This window comes from Protomyctophum parallelum, assembly GCF_964188405.1.
Source record: "Protomyctophum parallelum genome assembly, chromosome: 11".
NCBI lineage: Eukaryota > Metazoa > Chordata > Actinopteri > Myctophiformes > Myctophidae > Protomyctophum > Protomyctophum parallelum.
Genome location: NC_139707.1, coordinates 18,191,442 through 18,215,883, shown reverse-complemented (window position 1 = coordinate 18,215,883; position 24,442 = coordinate 18,191,442). Strand labels below are relative to the sequence as shown.

Genomic DNA, 24,442 nt, shown 5'->3' with positions numbered 1-24,442 from the left:
GAAGACAGGACATCACAAATGTGTCACAGTCAGTATCAGGAATAATGTTATGTGCTGCTGAAGTGGGGTACTTAGTTAAAAACTAATTTGAATGAAGAAAGTTTGAGAACCACTTGTCTAATACAGAACAAATATTTTCTCTGAACCGGAATCAAACCAACAACATTGACATTATATGGTATGCCCATTCCATTACAATATTGAAGCATTTGTGAGCTTTAAATATAATGATGGTTAGCTTTTTACCTTTAGGGCTTGGAGGTTCTTCAACATGACATCACCAATTCGCTGATAGTCTCCTTTGATGTGAGCATTGGAACGCCCTTCCCTGAAGAAGAGAATGCATCAGCACTTCTCATGCTTGAAATGTTATAGAGCTACTGGCCTCTGTAAACTCCTACAGAAAAGAACAGTGCATAAAGCCTATTGATTGCTCAAGAAAGCATCAGTGTTCACTCAAGATTAATTCCAATCAAGTTTGAACTTAATTGACCAGCATCACCAGCAGGTGTCTCCCTTGAGCAAAATGTAATCCATCCACATGCAAATGTAAATGGCCTGCCTCAGTGGATTTCATGCAAAATGTCTGTAATTTTCAGACCACATAGCCTAGTGAAAGAAATTAAACACTGGATAAAAAAACTAAATAAATAAACATAACCTTTTTATTAAGTAGCTCTGCTCTACTTCTGGTCAACAAGAAGGCTAGAAGATATTTTAATTATGCAAAGTAGCTATGGAGTTAAATGTAGTAATACTGTACATGCTCTACTCATTTGACTGTGGTCCTTGTCAACACCAGAGGCTCAACTTTAGTCACTTTCAAAGAGGCTCAACTTTAGTCACTTTCATTCTGATTCCAGAGGTCTCACATTGACATAGTCACATTAGGAATTGAAATAAAAAATATGTCTGTGGCTAAAGGCCATATCCTTAACCCCTGACAGCCTGTCAGGCCTTATGTGTCACAGTCTGCGGATGTGTGTGTGTGTGTGTGTGTGTCTATGTGATACATCGACATCATTAAGAGGATCAGACAGTAGAAGCCCACAGGCAAGAAAAGGCAAGCCTTGATGCGGCACAGCGGTTGCCATGGAGACGCCAGCACCTCAGGTCTTTTAAGGGGAGGGGGGGTTGTTCTGGCGAGCCCTCAGAGACTGTACGCCAATAATGCTCATTAAATAAGGGTCAGAAATTATGATCAATCGTTCCGAAGAGATCCGAACAGCAAGCCAACTGTCCACGTTGTCAGTCAGCCCTGCGGCGGTAAGTCTGTAAGTGATGGTTTTAGGGCAGTGGTTCCCAAACTTTTTAGCTTGTGACCTAAAAGAGAGGTTAGACTTTTGCCTGAGACCTAAGCGGCAGATCTACAAGCTCACAACGCTTGTAGCTTGTAGATCGGCTATTTTCACTACTTCTTAAACATTTGTTTTCTGATATATGGAATTTCTTAGATTGTCCTGAAATTATTGGAAAGAAACATTGAACTTAATTGGTTTCTTTGCTTTTTGGGGAATATTCTCTTTTGAAATATTAATTCAACTAAATGTAGGAAACAAACAATAAAGGGACCCATAACAATGTGTCCGAGTTTATGTGTACATTGACAAAGCTCCACACGGTTTGGTTTCTCACCATTGAGCCAGTCTCTGCTCCACCTCCCTGAGGAAGCTTGTGTGGAACTTGTGCAGAGGCTCAAAGTTGGAGAAGATGGCACTTTTCAGAGACTCAGGAATAGCCTCTTCCTTACCTACAGCACCCTGAAAAGACTGAAACCACATACACACACACACACACACACACACACACACACACACACACACACACACACACACACACACACACACACACACACACACACACACACGCACACACACACACACACACACACAGTGAATTTACAGCAATAATTCGATTTAAGTAAACATTTTGTCAAAGAGTTTTGCAAATCTTATCTTATATACATTTTCAATGCAGCAACTGCGGGTTTATCTATTAATTACATCCAATGAAGCTACAACTCATCAAACATTACTAAAACCTTCCAAGAAAGAGCACAGCAAAACCACAGATTTTAGCCGATCTACAAGTTCAGTTGTGAGCTTGTAGATCAGCTTTTTAAATGTTAGACATTTTTGACAAAATACAAAATATATATATACTGTATATAAAATAATAATTGGGGGGGAAATGGAAAACAATTAGTTTTTTGTTTTGTATGGACGACCTGTGTGTGTTTCTTTTGTTTAGCAGTCACACCTCATGACCTCCCTTTAAATCCTTTAACTGCGAGGGATGAACAGAGTAATCGATAGCCCATCATTCTCAACGGCAGCCCCAGGGACCACCTCATTAAGAACAAGCCCATCAGATTAAGGCTAACGAGAAACATTGTGTGCCGCATGTTTGGGAGAAAAGGCTTTATTTAGCTAGTGTGAGGTGGGAACGGGCCGGGGAAGCTCAGAGGAAACAGAGCATTGTAAGAGAGGCTTGGGAAGAGAACCAGAGGGCAACAGCTGTTCTTCAGATGACTTCACCCTAACAGCAGCACCAGTCTGTGGGCGAGAGACGGAGAAAGACAGATATAGAGAATGGAGAAAGAGACAGAGCTGGGGAGCAAGAATAGCAGGAGAGAGAGCTAGAACGAATGGTGCGCGCATACACACGTGCATAAACACACACATGCGCACGTGCGCACACACACACACACACACAAGCCGAAAAAGGATGGGGAGAGGAGCCAACCCAAATATTTATGAGATGTGTGGAGGGCCTTCTCTGAACATCAGGAGGATAAAGCTGTAGCCCTTAAAAAGACAGAAATGGGCTCTCTGTGGAGAAGAACCACAGCACTTTGTCTGTCTGTCTGTCTGTCTGCCCGTCTCTCTCTCACACACAGCCTATTAAGAACATCCCCCTGTTTGCAGAGGAGATGAGTAGCCCCTCCTGTTTAATATCCTGCTGTCATTGGATCTTCCCCTAAGATCAGACCAAATAAAAATGTGGCCATATATTATGATGAGTGAGTGAGTGAGTGAGTGAGTGAGTGTGTGTGTGTGTGTGTGTGTGTGTGTGTGTGTGTGTGTGTGTGTGTGTGTGTGTGTGTGTGTGTGTGTGTGTGTGTGTGTGTGTGTGCATGTGGCGTGCGTGTGTATATACACTATAACAACCCTGTGAAACCTAAAGAATCTAGTCTGAAGAAGGAAGTCAACTCCAGTGAGAAAGGACACCAGTACACACACACACACACACACACACACGATTTATTATTCAAAGCCTTGAGTGAGACCAACGGATAAATGCTTTTTGGACCACTGCTCTGGTGGAAAAAAGGAGGAAAAAAAGAATCACAGCTACCGTAAAATCCCTGTATCGCCTAGTTCCCACTGTATGTTTTGCGGGTTGGGCAGCTAACCAGAATAATCGATGTTTTCTCCCCAGAGGAGAGGAGAAAACAAACAAGAGAGCAGTGTTTTGACAGAGAGGGGGCCCCTGCCTTAAGCCCAATTTGTACTCTGTCACCACTGAAAATCAGTCATTCAGCCACAGATAATACGGTGTATCTATGGTCTTATCTTACCACTGTTACCACCTCCAGGTCCTTCAAATAGGTCCGTTCCGTGGTCAGCAGCTCCTTGGCTATGAAGTAGGCCCGGTCGGTTGGGAACCTCTGCAGGAAGCACACCAAAAGACAATGAGAGACAAACTGGACCATTTGCCTGCAAATGAGTGCTTCATGTCCCCTTTCTCCCATCCCATCATTTGTATTTCCTGACACATAACCCATTTCTTCGATTTGGTAGACAGTACATAGCCTACGCCCCAGTGGGTAGTTATTTAGGACAGGTAATCTAGGTCCTGCGCTATTTTAAGCATGAGATAGTAGTGTTTTTTAAGTACAGGCATTAAAATATGACACGTTATTGCGAACTAACTATACTAACTATGAGACCCTGCATATCATGTCTGTGTGTCTGTCTGTCTGTGTCTGTCTGTCCCGCTGTGACACCACCCGCCGCCGCCAGAGGGCGCAGCTGTAACACACACACACACACACACACACACAGTAGAAAACTTAAAAAAATTACTAACTAAAAAGAAAGTACGTAATTTAGTCTAATTGTTGTTATTGCAATTTATGAGCTGCGTTCGCTTCCCACGTTTGCGCGTCTTACTTGTAATATAACCAAGTATCTTTAAAGAATTGAGTTTCTTTTATACTTTTATACTTTGTTGTACGAAAATACCTGATCTGTAACCTGAGCTTCTACTGTCAATCTGCTATTTTCACTATTTTTTAAAAACTGCATTTATTTCAATTTTCACCTATGATAACATGCCCAAAATAGGGATGCCAGGTTGAAAGTGGTTAAGAGGGACCACAAACCTTCCTCCGAACCTCATCTTCATCATCGGTGCGAACGCTGCAGGCATCGTTGAGCAGGGGGCTGGTGAGGGGCGAGGGCTGTCGACCGTCTGGACTGTGACCACACAGATCCAGGGACTTCTGACCATTGACCATTCCCTGGGAATGGCCAGAGGAGGCGGACAGGTGCGGACTGTTAGCCACCACAGCTGTACAGGTTCAGGCAGGAATCGCAGAGATGGGGGAGGAAGGGAAGAGCCAAGTTAGAGTTTTGCAAATAACAGCAAACACACAAGTCTAGCAGACCTGGGAAAAACAGCAAATCATTTTAACCTGTTTGGAGTACTAGATAATTGGACAATGAAGTGGGGTTTGCCACATTAGAGCACTACAGACAGTATGAGGTGCGCTACTATACTATCACAGAAAAGTGTATATTGTCCTAAGTGGCAAACCCTATTCAGTGACACCAGGGTGAGTTAAAACAAGCCATATTTTAAAGTACAATTTGGCCCAGGTCTACACAGTGTATGTGAGCCACACAAGACTAGAGCAATGAGGATTTTCCTCTGGCTGGTGACATTCAGTCATCATCATGACTCAGTCCACAGTCCAGACAGCCCTGATGCTCGGCTTCCCCCACCACTGCTGGGCTTTCAACACGAGGCCAGCCGAGGTACATACTCTGCTACTGATTGGATCAGTAGCCTACAACAATCAAGAGAAATGGTTTGGCCTATGCCATCTACACTACGGTCACTAAACCTACTTATGGCAAATTTATGCTTTGTCGTACGATGGTGTCACTTGCCAGATTTTCAACATAAAAATCCCAACAATCTTTTGGTTGAAAATCTGTTATTGTATGCCCGGCAAGTGTACGCAGTCGTACAACAAAATATAAATTAGGCTTTACTCACTATGTTGACTGAGCATATTTTCCACCACTGTCTGGGTTGTCCTCTGACAGGTGGGCATGAACAGAAGAGTGATTAAACACACCAGCACCACCTCTGGGATGGCGTTTCCTCAACACAACCGCACAACTCCAGTTAGGCTTTCTTTGCTCAAAGAAACGAAAACAGCTAGAAGGTTAGCTCTTTGCTTAATAAACGAACACAACTGTGGTTAAGTTCTGCTCTACACATTACAGAGGAAGGGAGGGGAACCCACAATAGCAACAATACAAGCAGATTCACAAGACAGACATGACTGAATTTAACAGACTACAGACATTTAGCAACACAACTACACTACAACATCTAGCCTACAACAATAGGCAGAGGGGAGGCTAACAGAGAAAGCCCAGTACTGTACTGTGACAATGACGTTGGCGTCTCAAAATGACGATTCAGCAATTCCGCTGGATAAAGGTCAACTTTTATTGACACTAGCATGACACAGCTTCATACAATGTTAAAATGAATCAAATTTTCCATTAAGAGGGGAGGATATAAAATGTACCACAACCACATCATTTGTTAAGAGGGACATTGTGAGTGGACGAGAGAGACGGGGAGAGAGGGGGTGGTGCGGGAACAAGGGCAGTAAGAAAAGCTTTTCTGAATTAATGAATACAATTCTAGGCCTTGTCTAATATTAAGTACCTTGAAGGTCTGCCTCATGCATTTATCAATGCAGCCTTGTGACATAAATTTCAGTTACTTTACTAAGACAGCCATTTGGACATGAGGAACACAGAGGTTCCCAATAATTACAAAACAGTTTTAATTAAACTGCCATTTATAATTGTAACATGTTCATGTTCGTTATATTTTTATGATAAACATCAAATAGTAATATTCTCTATTGACTAAGATGTTGGCTTACATTATTTGTCATTAAAATGAAATTATGTCATTACTGTGACTTGAAGTCAACGGATTGATTGAACACACAACCAGGGCAGGTGAGCCACAGCCGTCCTGCGTTAGAGAAACATGCGGTGGAATCAAAACTCTTAAGGCTTGATTATACTTTGTTGCACGTGGTGTGGTGTCGCACAACTACGTAAAAATCAGGCTTATATGACAGCAATGGTTGCAAACACACACAAGCCTCATCTCTAGACCTGTGAGTTTCAGTTGCCACATCAGCACTGTTAGATTAAGTTATCTAGAGTTAATCAGGTTTAGCGAACAAATGCCTGGCTTGACACTTTCCATCTGCTCCAAAATGTATACTGTAATGTCGTTATGATACTCTGCATTTTCAAGAGAATGTGTAGCAGTCTGACACTCCAGATCTACAAGAGAGCATTGTGTACCAGTGAGGGTTCTCTCACACTGCAGTGATCCAGTAACACTGTATTAACATCATCTCTCTTAGCTTTCAAACTCATCTGTGAATTCATTCAATGGGCCATGAAAAATCTAATATTTTCATACTCCACAAAATCTCACTCATTGCTGAAAGTGTCTGGGAGGGCCATAGAAGCAGTAAAGCACTTGACAGTGATGGATGAGCCAAGAGACTTGGAGCTTTCAGGTGCTGCCCTTAAACTGCCTTTCACACCTACATTACACACACATGAAGTACTGTACATACTGAATCCTGCCCCTATTTTCCAGGCTATTCCCAAGTCCCTGTAAACCTTAACCTGACGCATTCTCTCATTTCCAGTCTGGCCACTGTCCTCTGTCTGCTCTGTACTGTACCTGGTTACTGGATAAGTGCAGTAAGGGGGAACCCAGTTACTGGTAGTCTCTTTCTCCTTCTTACATACATACAGTAGTAAATGACAGAACAGCAGTACAGGTACAGGTGGTTTACATGCTGTCAGAGAGGGAAAACAGAGAAAGGATAAGACACTTTTCATGCTGACAGAATTGCATACATCAGAAAAAGAAAGGTGAACAGAACAGAATTGTGATATAAAGCAAATTGCTTGCTCAAACAACACAATGTAATGCAAAACAAAGAAACATGACAAAAATGAAGCAAAAAATAAGATTGGTGTGCCACAGAGCAGAAATAAAAAGTGCAGTGCCATTTTGTTAAAATAATTGCAAACTTTGCAGTGTCTGGGAAAGGGCAAGCCAGTGAGTTGTGTTTACACCCCTTATAGGAAGGCTACTTAGATTTGTTGAGTCCAAAACCAAAAGAATGTTTGCCCGAGACATGCTAACACAGGTCAAGTGTAGAGCAGGCCATCACCAGTGAGCTTAAGAGCCTTAATCTGATGTGGCATGACCAAGCTACCACTACAACAGATGTTTCACTAAATTAGAATCACACTTCAATTCAGCTTGAACAGACCACAGTTGTCTCATATCCTATGAGACGATATACATCAACAATGTGAGATAATGTGAGATGTCCTTTCCCTATTACTTTCACAAAAATGATAGGAAAACTAGCGATCCTTTACCAATTGATAAAGGAGAGAAGTAATTGTAAACAAAGACTATGGAAAACCGATTAGGCGCTCAGGGTGGGACTTGAAGCCAATCTGATCTACAAACTAACTATCACTGACGAGACCAGCATAGGAGACTACAGTATACAGTATTAACAATACAAAGAGATATGATTACTTCCATAAATATCTACAAGAGTTCTGTCCACATTATATACATACGTATACAATCCAGATCACATGAGACTGACTATCCTCATCTCCATTCAGCATGTCCACCAGAAAGGTCAACGGGTTTCAACTATAAAATATTTCCACATTAATCGACCTACCCAATAAACAATAGAACATTCATCTACTATTGTCAGTTAAAAAATAATATTGATATGCATTCTTTCTATAGAAGGAAATAATAAAGGCATCTGACGGAGGAACTGGACCCTGCATTGATAAGATATATTCCAAAAAATTGACTCTGCTCAAAGAATAAGAAAAAGTGCAACACCAGAATTAAGTTTCCAAAATATCATCTTTCATATAGGAGCATTGGGAACTGTCGCTCTTTAGTAAAAAATAAATAAAGGGACTGTACAATCTTAAATCATAGGAATTGGCACTTAAACACAACCTTTTACAAAGATATGTTAATAATCAACACATATGGACGTGAAAGATAAGCCCTCAATGTGATGAATGAAAAGGCCCTCAATCCATCCCTTCTTCAATGCAATTTCACAAAGGTCAGCTCATCCCAATGGGAGACAGACTGGATTTAGATTTAGACAGTGCTTCTATTATGCAGTGCACAGGAAGAGCACACAACACATTGGTCCACTTGTTTCCCTGGTCCCCTGACAGGAAAAAAAATCTATTCCTTTATGAACTGCTCATCACCTCCAATATCCCATTTGTACCCAGAGGCAAGCTCCCTACAGTATATTCTCCTCTGGAGCAGATATGAAGCCTAACAACTGAATACCGGAACCACGTCCTCATCACTAAAGGCATGGCCACTGTCATCCTCTGCCTCCTCATCCAGCTGGAGGCTACCAAAGGAGTACTTGTTCCTGGGTATTGGGGAAGAGTGCTTTCCATCCATGGGGTTACCACCACCATGCATCAGTGTGTCGCTCTCAGGGCTGCCCCTGGCGGCCTCTATCTCTATCTCGGACTCGCTAGACTCTGAACCACTGGTAGTGGAGCCGTCGTGCATCTGAACGGCACCCACATGTGTTGCACTGTGCTGCCCTAAGCGCTTCTGCAGAGGGCTGGCCCTGGCCCGCCCGGGTGCCGTCAGGCCGTTGGCCAACATACGGCGCTCTAGAGCGGCAAAACGCTCGGCCCGGGACAGGACAGGCCGGGGCTCGTGTGCGAGCACGGGCAATGTCTGGCTCAGGACACAGGGGTCTGTGTCAGAGCGGTTCTGCATTTGATGGAGCTTTTGTAAGTGAGGAGAACGGCTCAGAATGGGAGAGTAGCTACCGCTGTGAGGGAGACCCTCATCGCTACGGGTTCCCTGCGCCCAAGTGTCAAGGCCGCGGCGGGGGGCAGAGCTCAGGCCATTCTGCTCAGCGTAACTGAGGGAGCCTGCTCGGTGGAAGGTGCTTATGACGGGGCTGGAGGTGGCACTCTTGGAACCTGCCGCATGTCGAACTGTAAGGGGACTGCTCCTGCTACTGTGCAGCAGTCCACTCTGTACACTGTAGACACTGGGCTCCGTCACAGCGTTGTGGAGAGGGCTTTGATAGCCATAGCGCATCTGCTTGGCTGATACATCCAGCTCACTGCTCATGGTGAGCTGGGCTTTAGGAGAGGATGGGGATTCCCTGCATCTCATCCTGCCTAGAGGGTGCTGAGCCTGCACAGCCCCGTCGACACTCCCAGTGCCAGAGCCACGGCGTGGCATGTCCTGCTTGCCATAATTGTGGTTAGCGTTAAACCTGCTAGCTGGGCCCCATGTCATATCATATACACTATCTATATCACCGCAGTCAATGTAGGGGATTGACGAGCTGCTGCCTTTAGCAGCCCAAGAGGCTGGACCTGTACTCAGATGCTCTGCGTGGGACGGCCTGGAGTCTCTGGCCTCTTCTGTCCCCGGGCTGGCCCCGGGCCCCTGTCTGTCCTCACGGCCGTTTCTCTGGCTGGAAGGGCTGGCCCGTGTCCGCAGGGCTGAGGGGTCTTCAGCACTCACCAACACCGACTCCTTCCAGTTGCGCCGAGTCGGAGAGTCAACCATATCTCCTGGAGCTCCACTCTGGTGAGAAGGAGCAGTAAACGAGAAATACTTTTCATTTATGATCATGTCATGATTGATTCAGTCATAAACAAAAAATCAATACTGACATTTTGAATGAACGGACCTAATTAACCGTTGCTTTGTATATAATGAAAACAATCAGATGGCCAGCAGACACAGCTACTCCTGTTATGGACCACTTTGCTTGTAATGGTTTATGAGTACTGAAGGAATGATTGAGACACTAACCTCTGTTGGCACTTCATGGCGGCGTGGAGAAGGCAACGGTGACAGACGACTGTTGCATTGGATCCGACTGTGTTTCCTAGGAGACAGGTTGACAGAGGTCAGCGTTCAGAGTCTCCAAACGGTCTGCAGGGGCAGACTACATGTGTCAAAAAACTGAAAATGCACAGAGCCTTTACCTTTCAAATGGGATCTTTTTAAATTCTGATTCCTTTACATAATCAATCACCTGCTTCTGTGTGCGACCGCTGCAGAGACAAGCACAAGTGGGATGACAAAGGTAAGTGAACTATCGTCAAGAGCTAGGGGAGATAACGTGTGTTATGTAACGGGTAGAAATTAGATTCACAGGCTGGCAGTGGTGGTGCCGGTACTTCATCAAACTTTCCAGCTTTCTTAAACGCATAAAACCTTCGTATTGTACATCAAATAGTGAAAGTCTACAAGCTCACAACTCGTTGAGCTGTGAGCTTGAATGTTTGCCTACTATGACATGCCCAAAATAAGGATGCTAGGTTTCATGTGGTTAACTGTCCAGAGAGAGAGAGAGAGAGAGAGGTCTAACCAGCCTACCTGAATCTGAACGAGGAGCCTCGTGAAAACAGCACAGGTTTGGGCTTGGGCTTGGGCTCTTCAAAGAGGCGGAAGAAGGCATGGTATTCAACACAGATCTTCCAGAAGACTTTACAGCAGTCCCTGCTGCCCATCAGGAACTCTAGAGTGTCCTGATATGAACTCTGGTACAAGGTAGGCACATTTATAGTTATGTTACTTGCCAATGATATATTTACATTTGTAAGTCCAAGCATCAATTGAGTATATTAACATACTGTAGCAGCAAATTTACTCATACATCATACCCCACTCCGAGTATGATGTACAGTATTGTACGGGCTGCTGTGTGAAAATGGACAATAGGTTTTGCGTTTTACAGAGAGGTCAAGAAGCATGACTTACATTTAAATCTGGCCTGAGCTTGATAAGGAATCGTTTCCTTTTGAAGCTTAGCTTACGCACTTTAGACCAGTTGAAGGCATTGATCTTCGTTTGTCCCTGTTGAGATCATTAATAAACTTTCACTTGGGCTGAAATAGACAACAATATTCAGACTTTTACCACCAAAGACATCTATTGAAAACAGCATCAATAAGGTGTTACCACAGTGTAAAATGTTAAAAGCTAAATACATATACTGTACGACTGTAACTGACCATTGGCCATGTGAATACGGTCATTGTTACCAAACCACCCATCATACTTTTTTCACCTTCACAAGAAGCATTTCTGCTTTCCTTAGTGTCATCTATCCATTGCACATTTTTAATTATGCACCACAGACTTTGTATATTCGATTCGTCAGTACCTTCCTGTAATTTGACTTGTTCTATGTTCCGTGTTCCTTTCTTCACTGTTCTCTCTTCCATATTCTAACAGTTTCGCACCAAATCTCACCCACTATTTTACACACATCACAAACGTGTGATGTGTCAATGAAGCTGACTCCAAAAGTACACATTTCAGCTAATCACCTGAATGACCAGGACTCCAGTGTGTCCCACTGCAAGGCTAAGCCTGGTACCCTCCCGGTCCTTTGCAGGGTGGAGGCGAATCCCATACATCTCCAGCCGGCGCGCCACCTCCAATAGCTGGTAGTCTGATTCTGCTGGTGTCTGACCGCTAAAAAAAAACACACAAAGTTACAGGTTAATTTGTACTGATCTGACAAAGTTTTGGTAAAGAGCAGAGTGTACACAGTAACTCAATATACCCTACTGGTTTCTTACTGTAGCGTGGATAATACCTTCAGCAGTTTAGTACAAATTACTGAGATCACGATACGTGGAAATCCTTTCGTGTATCTCACTAATTGAGGTCAGAGTTCAAATAGAACTGGTCTTCCCATGTTCATTTGATACGAGACAGACGGAGGAGGGGAATAAGCTGCATACTAACTGACTTTACAATTTCTTATCAGCACAAAGCCTTCCTGTTTCCTGTATGTGGCACTGGTACTTAATTTGAGACTTAACTCTCAGCACGGCACCCTGCCAAAAACACTGTTTACGGTTATCAACTGTTAAGCCTTAAAAATTAAAAAAGTAAATAGTCAGAAATTTGCAGGGCATTCACATCTAATGTGGCTCCTTTCATGTGTCAGCTTCCAGCTGTGTTCCCATCTCATCCGTGGCACCACAGTAGCGTGGGGGTGAGACAGGGGCCGGCCGTATTTTGGCAAAAATGCAGTTACGCTGCGTCAATCAGTACACTTCGAGAGAGGATGGTGGCAAAAGATACGGAAGCTTTTTATTGAGGCGCACTCGGTGCAACTCAGTGGTGTCAACTCAGTGGTGTCAGTGCTGAGGAAAGATTGGGGAAAGGAGATGGGTTCAAGAACACATTCCCCTAAACAAATGTTCTCATTAGATGCAGGAGAATAGGTTCAGAGACAGTCTGAGGTCTTAACCTGTTAACCCTTCTGGCAGAGGCTATGTGACACATTTGGCTGGTTGGTCTGAAGGAGCATTCTAGTCCTTTTGGGGAGAAGAGCAGTCTTTTGTTAATAAAGTGGCAGACAACCCCACATTCACCCCCAGGCAAAGGCAGTAAAACAGGGACTTGCTATGCCTTGTCCAAATACGATAAAGAATTCCATAAAGCACTTTGAGAAACAGCCAATTCATTCAGTAGCTAGCTTCCTGAATGTGTCACCTGCATTATAAAACATTCCCCAGGGAAGTGAGGTCTGGAACAACTTTATTTTCTATTCAGGGGTGAGGAGAATAATCCCAGCGTTCAGCCCTGGCTTTTAACCACCTTTACAGCAGTGTTACAAAGTGGTATTGACTTCCAAGTAGCAGCTTCTTTAACCCCAGGAACATTAGCATCCTTATGGTAATGTTCATTTGGCAAAAATAGATCTACGACCTGACAATGCATCACAACCTAGTGAGCTTGTACAGCTTGATAGGTCGTCAATAAGGCAGCCAATGAGAAATTGGTTGTGGAAGCCAACCCGAGAGAAAATAGACCAGCATGCTTTTCAAGCAGCTGGTAAGAAGGAGCAGACATACCCCAGTCATATAAGGTTTAATTGGTTAAGAATTGTCTAGACTAGCATCAGCAACTCACATATTCTTTGAGTGAAATTCCATGATCTTATCCATCAGGGCCATTTGATCTGGGATGTAGTTGTTATTGAGAAGGTGCGACCTGCACTGGCTCTCCTCAAAGTCCCCAATCTCAGCTAAACAGCACAGGTGAAGAGGAGACAGATTTAGTAATTATCATAAAACAGTCCATCTATTATCACTGTGTCTTATCCACTATATAGTGTAGGTTGAATTACAGGCTTTCTCTTATGAATAAATAAATACAATTAATCACTTAACAGTACATGCACACTACAAGCCAATTACAGTAAATAACCAGATTAAGGTAAAGTTTATAAATCATACTCAAGTATGATATCTCAGAAAAGGCCCAGTGTTTCAAAGCGCTGCCATGTTTGGTTATTCTGAGCCTGCACTGCCAGATTACATGCAGACATTCGACTGAAAGGTATCCATAGCAACCCATGGATTTTTGATTTGCTATGCTACGCAGTATGCTGTTGACACTGTTTGGGGATGGCTCTGCACGAAAAGCAATGTATTTTCTGACACAGTTATGTGCTCTGTTGATTCTCTGGTCTCCTGGGTTGGAAGTGGAAAGAGAGTCTTACATTGGATAATATGAGAGACCAACAGCGCAGCACTAGTGTCATTACAGGTTAGTCGTCCACAGGCCATATCCTGTTTTATCTGCAGGGCAAACAGGTACCTGGACAAAAGAAAACAAATACAAAGGCGATAGGATTCAATCAAACAGACAATGGCAACTCTCTCAGAGCAAGATCAAATGAACCTCTCAGATGAGCTCCGAGCTAATCAACACCATGTACTGTATAATTCATGTAGGACCATCAAAGAGTTACGGTATTTGAGGTTTAATTAACCAAGATATCATGATCTATTTGACATCTACTTGCTTTATGAATACTTTATAACAACACAGGACTCATACTAGAGGGAGTGGCCGGGGTTACATCATCTCAGTGAATGACAAAACAGGATAATTGTCAAGTCCCAGTCAAAGAGAAACAAGAAATCGGGAAATCATTAGCTAAATGAGAAACATGGCAGGCATGTGATGGGAATTACACGGCTGGGAGGAAATAAATCTTTACGGAGGCTGAGGCACTTCTGCATTAGCATTCACTTTTAGTCACATCGAAGTCATTTACGCAAATGGACATGCATTATATCCACCAACAAACATAATAGTGGGTGGAGCTATATCCCATGCTAATTATGAACACTGCTGGCTGCTACAGTATGCCACATTCAACAGCAATAAATGGATAATTCACTGACGTCTGGTCATTTTATCGTCTACTTAGGTTTATGTTTAACACCCCAGACAGTAAGTTGCTCGATTCAGTATTTAGATATTTGATATTCATTTTAGCCGCCCCTCCCCCTTTCTATACAAACCCAATGTAACTTGAAATGCCATTTTAACCATGTTAGATTAATTGAAAACACCCATCTTTTTTCTGGTGACTGATAGTCCTTTTTCCATTTACTGTTTTCATTTAATTTTAATATGTTTTTCTGGAAAGGCTCCTCATCCAGGAGGAGCCTGCAAGAGACAAAAGAAATTATAAGAAATAAATGAAAACAGTGAATGATAAAGAAAAATTGAGTTTGAAGTTACAATGGGTTTGTATAAGAAGGGGGTGGTGCAGCTAAGATGAATATGAAATATGTAAATACTTAAAAATTGTCTGGGGTTTTCACATAAGCCTGAGTAGACGATAAAATGACCAAAAGTAAAGTGAAAGTGAAATATCCCTTCCTTTCAGATGGGCAGCGGGTGACGCAGACGTTGTCGCCTGGATCAACAACAGGTCTGCTCATGAGGGGCGTGACAACGCAAGCGTACAAAAATAAAAGCTCAACACAATCCAGGTCTAGTCAGTCGCGGCGGGCGTGTGCACGGAACGAGCATGCGCACAACAATTCCATGGGACCACGCCCACATAATGACGCATGCGTTGTCGCCCCTCAACTTCTGCGCGCGTACAAAAGAAAAACGCAGGGCTCTCATTGAAAATCAATCACTAGCAGTCGATAGTCGCTCAGTCACTGCCCATCTGAAAGGACCTTTACAGGTGCATTACCACATAGCTGTGGAAAAAAGCACAGCACAGCACAGCTGCAGCACAGAGATACGCATTTGGCTGTGGTCTGTGTGTGTGACCTCACCGTGTGAGTTCCTCCAGAAGCTGAGCATGGTCCGGAGGAAAGAACTTCACCACAAACCTCAGGACTGTGTTCTTCGGCCCTGTAGAAATTGACAATATTAAAAATAGCAGCCATTTTGCTCCCCTTCTCCCAACTGGACGAGACAAGTTAGTTAGTGCAGATGTGGGAGAAAAACAACATCCAAATGAAATGCCTGAAGGGAATTTAAACTTTTCCATTGTGGTTAGCGTTGGCTGAACAGAACTCCCCAGTCTGTGTGAAACTAAAAGCATGTATCCTCCTTTAAAATCAACAGCTTTTCCGATTGCTCTCAAGATTAGAGCATGGAGTTTTCAAATGATGTTACGCATTAAGAACAATGTTGTCATATGAAGGTTTTTAAGCTGCTAATAAACCCATGTCGGAGAGTCACTTACGTCTGAGCTGTTTGATAATGGGCTTGATGAGGTCTAACCAAACCTGTGAAACAAAGGAAAATGATCACCAGCTTGCTATTCAGGGTAGAAACATTAACAAGCCAATCAGTTTGATTTTCTTCAACAACTTGCTTACCATCATCTTGTGGTGGTCCTGAAACTCTAAGCCAAAGTAGTCGCCCTCGACGAGGTTCATGTGGGAACACACCAGGTCAAACAGCACCTTGCCCGAGGCTCTTTGCTGTGAAAAAGGGAAAGGAAATTAGTGTGAAATTCAAAGCCTTGTGGTGCACTGGATAAATAAACACATACATAAATAAACACAAAGCATTGGCATTTATCATCATTTTTGGAACAATTTGTCGTTGTTTGCAGTGGCAATGTGACATCTGACAGTCTTCTAAGCCAATCAAAAGCTATTAAACATTGGAAAACCCCTAATGACAGAGAAGCTTGAACACAGAAGACCAACACAGAATAAATAGCATTCCCTCCCTGGCTGACTAACCCCACCACCCTTCCCTCATCTCCCCCTCAGGCTTCAAAGGCTCAGTTTGTGAGCTCAAAACAAGCTGAGGGGGGTACGGGGGCACACTCAGGGGTCAGGCCATGCAGAGCTGTCCCTGAGACTTTGTTCTGCTTTTCCAGTGTCACTGAGGGACTGGAGACCGGACCATCAACAGCCTTTGAAACCGGTCAAGAGTCAAGATGGGCGATTACCTCACCAAATACCCAACACGTGCTCACAAACAAAAACACAGCGCTATGAACCCTGACATTCCAAAGGAGAAAGGACAAATCACAGGCAAACATCATGACAACCTCAAAAGGCCACTGTTGTCCCTTCATAAAGACAAATCTCACCGTTAAGAATAAAATAAAATGTCCTGAGAAGACAGATGTGTTATAGCAGAACGCTGGGCGGCATTCTTGTGAAAAGTTTGCACCAGAGCGCAGCGCACCGCAGCTATGCAATTGTTTATGGTACCAGTTCCCCCTGGCTGGGATAATAATCCAGTACTGTTTAGAGTGTGTTTCCAATCCTTTGTGCACACCAACATCTCCCCTCCCTCACGTCAAAACTAAATAATAAGACTGTTTATTACAATGACACAGTTAAGATTTAGGAAGGATTTTATTGAATCAACTCAATTTGTGTAACAGTTCCTTGTTTCCTCTGACATTAAAGGATTTACCCATTAGGAAATGTGTGTTGTAGGACTAGTGTTTCATTGAGAAACAGTATGTCCATTAATTCTAACAGAATAAAACCGTCATTCAGCCCTCATCCATCAACGCAGTAAGATGGTTGGTACTTGGTTCACACTTACACAAATTAAGATGGTTTACATTTCCACAACCAAATCTACACAGCATAATATAATCCATCTTCACCAGACAAACTGCACCTGGTCATTTTCAAATAGCCGTAGCCTAGTCGCTTCTTTTATGGCATAGACCTGGTAGCTTAATTCTCTCGCAAAATCTGGCAACACTGTCAGAGGGCAGCCTGCCACTGGGGACCAGCTGTTTCCATGTGGTGGCTGGCTGATGAGGCGACACCACAGCCACAGGGAGGGCTGGAGGACCACGGACACTGGCCAACACACACACACACACACACACACACACACACACACACACACCAGTCCTCACTGCTGTGTAGACCACCGTTTCCCAAAACGTGGGTCTGGACCCATTTGTGGGTCGCAGATCTGCTATTTTCACTAGTTTGGGTCCAGGTCAAACGTCTCATTTCTCTTTTGGGTCACAGGCTAAAACCTTTGGGAACCACTGCAGTGTCCTAACAATGGCCCCCAGAGGAGAGAACATGGGATTTGGGATACATTTTGAGACGTCTTGCAAGTTTCCTGGACCCATTAGGACAGTATATGTGACGCTAAGGGAGAGTAACGACACAGAAGACAATCGAACGGCCTGTCATGTGTTTTAGTGGAGCTCCCTCATTACCAGCGCCGGTATGAAGAATGAAGATGCAGTCAGTGCGGGATTGCAATGAGCGGAGAGATGTTGGGCCGAGGCTGGGGCTGATTAGAGCTGGCGGTATTAGATTAAACACGCGAGCATCCCACTAGAGTAATAGCCAGGCCAGCACAATACCCACACAACAAGAACCCAGCCATTAATGAAGCACATGAGTCATCACAATTGATGGCTGCCAGGTTACAGCTACTGCGCAGTGTGCAGAAGCTACACGTATTTCTTCATTTCAAGGACCCCCAGTTAGGCTACAGAACCCATTTTAAATCTCTTAATCTCTCTAAATGGTACATTTATATAGCGCTTTTATCCAATGCGCTTTACATATATTGTGCATTACATTCACTCATTCACACACCGATGGCTGAGGAAGCCATGCAAGGCACCAACCTGCACATCGGGAGCAATCAGGGGTTCGGAGTCTTGCTCAAGGACACTTCGGCACTAGCTCTGGGGGAGCCCGGGATCGAACTGGGAACCTCACGGTTTTCCCATCCAGCCGTTCTACCTGCCACTCTACCCCTGAGCCACTGCCGCCCTGAATCTACAGTCACACACCCTCAGTGTTCATTTAACCCTGAGAGTTTCAGACCCATAAGGTTCCCTTTGGAACCCTGGTGGTCCCCGAGTCGCGACCAGACACTGAGAATCAGTGGCATAGCATAGCGGACATCAACTCACAGTCACACATGCCTTAGTCTCACATGGTCAGACCTTCAATCTTGCTCCATTCTGCGATCCGAGGTCACTCTATGTCTGGACTAGTAGTAGTAGTAGTACCCCCATAAAGTCAACTTATAGGGGTACCACATGCATGCAAGATCGAACAGCACTACGCTAAAGACTGTGCCTGATGACAAGCGCGCATTGGTCCTGGCGCACATGTATGGATGATTCCTGTGCGCCGAAAAGGTAATACTGTACATGCTCACCCACATTTCTTGTGTAACGTAATAAGGGCACATCACAAGTCTTTGGCCTACAATTTAAAAATCTCACTTGTGTGAAGTGAGAGGCGTCCACTGTATTTATATCGGCCGCATGGCGTCTTACATTATCATTAGTGCCCTCCATTGATTTGGTGGGCAAACGATTTACGTCATACATGCTCTAAATAAACATCAAAAAGTCCATAGACTTGGCTGGCAAACTAATTACATTATAAGTGCTCTAAATAAACATTAAAAAGTCCATAGACTTGGCTGCCAGTATGACGCAATCTTCAAAAGCCACACATTGGAGTCCCTCAAAAAGCACAACACAAAGTGAAATCATGCTAATTTTGCCTAACTCTGAGAGTGAAATAATGTACCCTAATGGCTCAGAGTTAAATGATCACTCTGGATTGTACTGTGTAAATAGTAGTAGTACAACAACAGTAGTAGCAGTTAAATAGCGTCAGTCACGTTGTGCAGTGATTCAGCTCCTCCAGGCCTTCAGACTGAAGGGCCTGTCTGGGTTCCTCATGTTTGAACACTGTCTCATAGGATGCTACTGCTGTTTACATCTGTGAACCCAGACGCTCACTCTTCGCTCCACTGACCTCTACACGCTTCCACTGATAGAAGGGGGGGGTAAATAAGGATGACACACACACACACACACACACACACGTCTGCTCTGGGCCTATCTCTACATACGCCTGGTCAAAGCTTTGATCTCCTCTTCAGCTCATATTTTTGTGAACTTAATGTCAGCAAAATAAATACATAAATAAGTGAAATAAATAAAGAATCTTTTTGCGTGCCACTGCCCCCCACCGCACCCCCAGGACACATTTGGCACAGTCCAATTCACCCACCGTGAAGCAGCCCACTGCACACTAAACTTCTCCTGGGGGTGAGGATGTAAGGGTGGGTGAGCAGCGGGGTTTGGGTGATGAACACAATGCCACGGAGGGAGAACAAAGGGAGTCATGCCTGGTTAGGTATTGGAGACATGGTGAACTGGAGGAATGGAGGATGGTGGGGTGCGGGAGTCACCGGTGACATTACATGGTTTTATGATTTAACTTCAGGTATCCTCTGGTTATAACACAACCACCATGCTGTGTATCTCTCACGGTTGTAATTCCCTGGCTGTGGCATTTCAAAAAGGTCAGAAGAACTGTAAACCGAGAGAGGTCATAGTAACTCGAGACTGTCAACACAGCTCTGGCATCAATTGTGCACAATGATTATGCTAGAATATTGAATACAGTGCAATCTTTTTCAAGCATGTCTGGCAGCATCTATTTTTTATTTATTTTTATCCTTTAAGAAATCATATTGAGATGTATATCTCATTTGTAAGTGAGCCCTGGTCAAGAAAGAAGCACACAGAAGTTCACAAAATACAAAAGCAACAATGGATAAAACAGCATCATGAACCCACAGTACCACCACCACCACCAGCATTACACACAGACACAAACAACAAAACAAACTCAAAATCACATGTACTGTACACGTATGGATGGACAAGCCAAAACCTAGCAAGACTCTGCTGATAGAAAAGTTAAAGTGTACTGTATAATCTAAATATTAATATAAACTGGCTGTCTTGGTGGAGGAGACAGCAGATATCCTGGACGCACAGAATGAAGTACCCCATAATCACTTAATTCAGAGGGGACTAATTTCTTTCCCCTGAACACGAGGAGCCTACTTCCCAAACTAGAAGAGATCAATAGACGACTAGATTGAAGGCTGCTGCAGTCACAGCATTAGTTGTGGTAAGACATGATAGTCAAGCTTGCTTGACAGCATTCAGCTGATTTATGCCAAGCCCTCCCCCATGAGCTGATGTTCAACTGTCATTAGCCATTCACGTTATGCAATGCTGTTTATAAACTACCTTTTGCCTATTCCTGCCACAGCATATGCATGCCCCCACCCAAGCTCCTCCCTTTTTATGCTTGTCTGATCTTACAAATGTCACTGTCGTCTGATGCCATTTTTACTGCTGCTCTGCAGGGGGTGCGCTTTGCTTGCTTTCTGCTCCCCCTGCCTGTCGCTGTGCATGGAAGGACAGGGAGATGCCGCAACAGAGCCAAGTCACCAAACACAATGCTTAAATATCATCACTTTCTGAAAGCAATGGCCTATGTCATATTTTTCAAGTTTAAAACAACAATAAACTGAACCAAAATATAGAATATGTATTTTTTAAACTTGTGTGGGGCACACATAAAAGCAAACATAAAAAGGTTCATAGACTTGGCTGCCACATGACGTCACGGGGGACACGCACAAAGCCCCACCCACTCTCACAGCGACCTCAGATCAGACGAGAGGACCCGCTGAATTTAAGCATATTACTAAGCGGAGGAAAATAAACTAACCAGGATTCCCCCAGTAGCGGCAGAATATCCTCCTCTCCCACCAAAGGAAAATCATAAAAAGAAAGAAAAGAAAGTAGTCAAGACCAAGAGTAGCCGTTAACGCAAGTCCCTGTTACAGAACGAGTGTTTGAAATTACTTTAAAAAAAAACTCCTTGTTACAAGATACAGTACCACTTTGATTATGGCTGTTCTGCATGGTACAGTGACCTGACAACGAAACTAAGGAACAAGATAAAGGTTATGCAGAATAATAATAACATCAACCGCCAAGAACTCATGTAGGAGGTAAATTCAAGAAGGTGGGCCTGCTGCCAATACATCAAAGGGTGGAACAGATGAAACTCGAGCAAGTGTATAACATCATCAGTAATGCTTCCCCTGAATACTTTGGATCCCAGCAATGTTCATATCATCATGGTCACAACACTAGGCTCATGCAAGGTGCCACGAGTGAACGGCGTAGCTGGAGCTACAGGGACCATACTGTGGAACAGCTTTCCACTTAGCATCAAATGTGAAATTCCAGAGGGTTTTTAGAGGTCAGGGCTCATCTCTGGGGTAAGATAACCAGACAATGACAGACAGGTCCTATGCACATCATTATGTTTGTGTGTGTGTGTGTGTGTGTGTGTGTGTGTGTGTGTGTGTGTGTGTGTGTGTGTGTGTGTGTGTGTGTGTGTGTGTGTGTGTGTGTGTGTGTGCGTGAGTGCGTGCGTGCGTGCGTGCGTGCGTGCGTGCGTGCGTGCGTGCGTGCGTGCGTGCGTGCGTGCGTGCGTGCGTGCGTTCATGCCTGTGTGTGTGTGTGTGTGTCTGAATGCATTTAGGACAAATGTATTGGGATTAAAAAGGAAGATTCTACCAACAGGGAGTGGACTAATATTCTTTATGGTTATGGTCAATAATGGTTATAATGTCAGGCACCATGTTAGAAAGAACATATGTTATCCTGTTGTCTTTTTTATCTGAAATAAAATTAGTCAATGAATCCAATCAATGAATCAATCAATCAATCATTACTACAACACACTCCTCCTGGTGCCGTCAGTGAAACAGAAACATTGTCTGACCTTGTTCTGAAGTCTAAATTTAGGTGGAGTTACACATGCACGGTGGATAATGCACCGCCACCTTACAATCACAACACTTCAAAATTCCATACTGCACATGTGGGCATGCTCACATGGGGTTCCATACTGTGCATGTGGTGTGTGTGAATGTGTGTGAGCGCATGTGCATGCCATGTAGGCTATACTGTAAAGGGAGAAGGGGCAGGAATATAGGAGTATAGCCATGTAGGCTATACTGTAACGGGAAGGGGCAGGAATATAGGAGTATAGGAGTATAGCCATGTAGGCTATACTGTAAAGGGAAGAGGCAGGAACCACTGAGTGATACTTCATTGACATTCAGGTGGTGTGCAGCAGTGTGTCCACGGTGACTCCCTCCCCACTGCAGCAGTGAGCTGACAAAGGAGTACAAATCAGTTGGAGGCACACGTCAATTCACTGTGTGTGTGTGTGCGTTAAACTCTTACTACAACATGCGTGCCCTCGCATGTCACGTGTGTGCGTGTGTGTGTGACTGTGTGTGTGTGTGTGTGTGTGTGTGTGTGTGTGTGTGTACTGTAAGTGTACACACACACACAAACACACACACACACACACACACACACACGAGGACGAGCACACAGGTTTATTTCACGAGGTTGTGCTCTGAATTAGGGCAGACAGCTTTTCTCTCATCACATCAAAATGAACAACTGTAATACAAATAGGTCTGGTCTAAACACAGCCACACAGTAGAAAGCCTAGTAGTGTAAATACTCTGTTCTACTAGAGTGCTAGTCCAAAAGTAACTGAAAATTAAAAATACGTTTTAGTTTCAAATCAGTAATGTTGGCAGGTGACTGTCGTTTCGTATGACGAAATATAAAGGCTATAAATAATATATTAGGCTTAAAGGATCACCATACTAATGTTTAGTATTGTCTAAACTACTAACTAAACCTTTTTATACTTTATATTTTTATTTTATGTGAACACCACAGTGTGGTCATACAAACACTTAGGACAACATAGAGACAAATAAAACCAGAAACAATGACATAGCGAAAAAATGGATACAATAAAGAAGGAAAAAAAAGGAAAAAAAACTACTAACTAAACTACTACTTGACATTTTAGCAGTGGTTTGTTCGGTCTTTCATTTATTTACGTAGGCCTACAGTATGAAAATCAACTTGCAGAGACTTGAAACTTACTCGAGATACTTAGATAATGCTATACACAAAATATAATTGTGTGGATGTATTTGCTTTGTTGGTTAATGTGTGTAAAATGTATTTCAAACTAAGTGCAGAAAACAGTCCTTGGAGAAATGATTAACTGTGCATTTTTGTTTAGCTTTAGCTTTGGACAAAATGTAAACAAATGTATACCATACTTAATATGTACAATATTATAGAATAAGCTGTGACAGGTTTTAACGTGGAGAAAAAAAGATACTGTCTGTATCAAGCAGTAAATATTGAATGTTTTTTTCCTATTCCCTATTTTGCAAGACCACAGATGAAAAACATCAACATAAAAGGAAACCGAGGAAACGTTATTTGGTTGCAACAGCTGTCGGAATCATTCTGTCTCAGTAGGTCTGCCTCCAGGCTTGGAGAGGACAACCATGACAAGAATGTCTCAGAGGTTCTAGGTTTGGGAATGGGGTAGAGCTAGCTAACCGTGATAGCATCCTCTTCAGTCTTCTGGTATTTCCCCCCCGCATTGTCTTACTTTTCCACCCTCTTTGGAAGCCTGTCTGGACAGCTAGAGATGTATTGATTTGGCATAAAACATAATATATGTCCTGTTGTGACAATTGCGCCACTGAATAGCTAACCTGGCAGGGTTCTGTGCGAGGAACTCCCACTGTTTAGTCTGAATGCCAGGAATCACCAAATTGATTTAGCGGTCCTCCCAGTGGAAGATAATAGACAAGCCATAGTAAAGGATTCACCAAAATGCACAGACTGGCAGGAGGAGGCATGTTCTGCTTCAGTGACCATTACTAAGACATGATCTCATGTGAAACATACAGGAGTGAGTTACTATAAAGGCCGTCACGACGTCACGTCACAAGGATCTTTCTTCTCTGACATAGAGGATCAGGGATATACTGTAAGTACAGAGCGGATGAG

At 43.5% G+C, this 24,442-nt stretch overlaps 1 protein-coding gene across 2 annotated transcripts in view; it reads right to left on the bottom strand.

The window, feature by feature from the left end:
* The window catches only part of LOC310867341 (FERM, ARHGEF and pleckstrin domain-containing protein 1), a 65,936-nt gene that overhangs the window by 9,998 nt on the left and 31,496 nt on the right, over positions 1 to 24,442 (bottom strand). Inside the window, exons 3-17 of one of the 2 annotated variants that reach the window (XM_083777307.1) lie at positions 16,068 to 16,172; positions 15,932 to 15,974; positions 15,516 to 15,594; positions 13,931 to 14,028; positions 13,339 to 13,453; positions 11,739 to 11,886; positions 11,167 to 11,262; positions 10,783 to 10,946; positions 10,389 to 10,457; positions 10,213 to 10,288; positions 9,768 to 9,981; positions 4,388 to 4,575; positions 3,581 to 3,670; positions 1,636 to 1,769; positions 247 to 328 (exon numbers count right to left, since the gene is read on the bottom strand). In XM_083777307.1, the coding sequence (XP_083633433.1) occupies positions 247 to 328; positions 1,636 to 1,769; positions 3,581 to 3,670; positions 4,388 to 4,575; positions 9,768 to 9,981; positions 10,213 to 10,288; positions 10,389 to 10,457; positions 10,783 to 10,946; positions 11,167 to 11,262; positions 11,739 to 11,886; positions 13,339 to 13,453; positions 13,931 to 14,028; positions 15,516 to 15,594; positions 15,932 to 15,974; positions 16,068 to 16,172 (1,701 nt within the window). The remainder of the gene's footprint in view (positions 1 to 246; positions 329 to 1,635; positions 1,770 to 3,580; positions 3,671 to 4,387; positions 4,576 to 9,767; positions 9,982 to 10,212; positions 10,289 to 10,388; positions 10,458 to 10,782; positions 10,947 to 11,166; positions 11,263 to 11,738; positions 11,887 to 13,338; positions 13,454 to 13,930; positions 14,029 to 15,515; positions 15,595 to 15,931; positions 15,975 to 16,067; positions 16,173 to 24,442) is intronic. The other variant, XM_083777308.1, reaches the window with a different exon arrangement.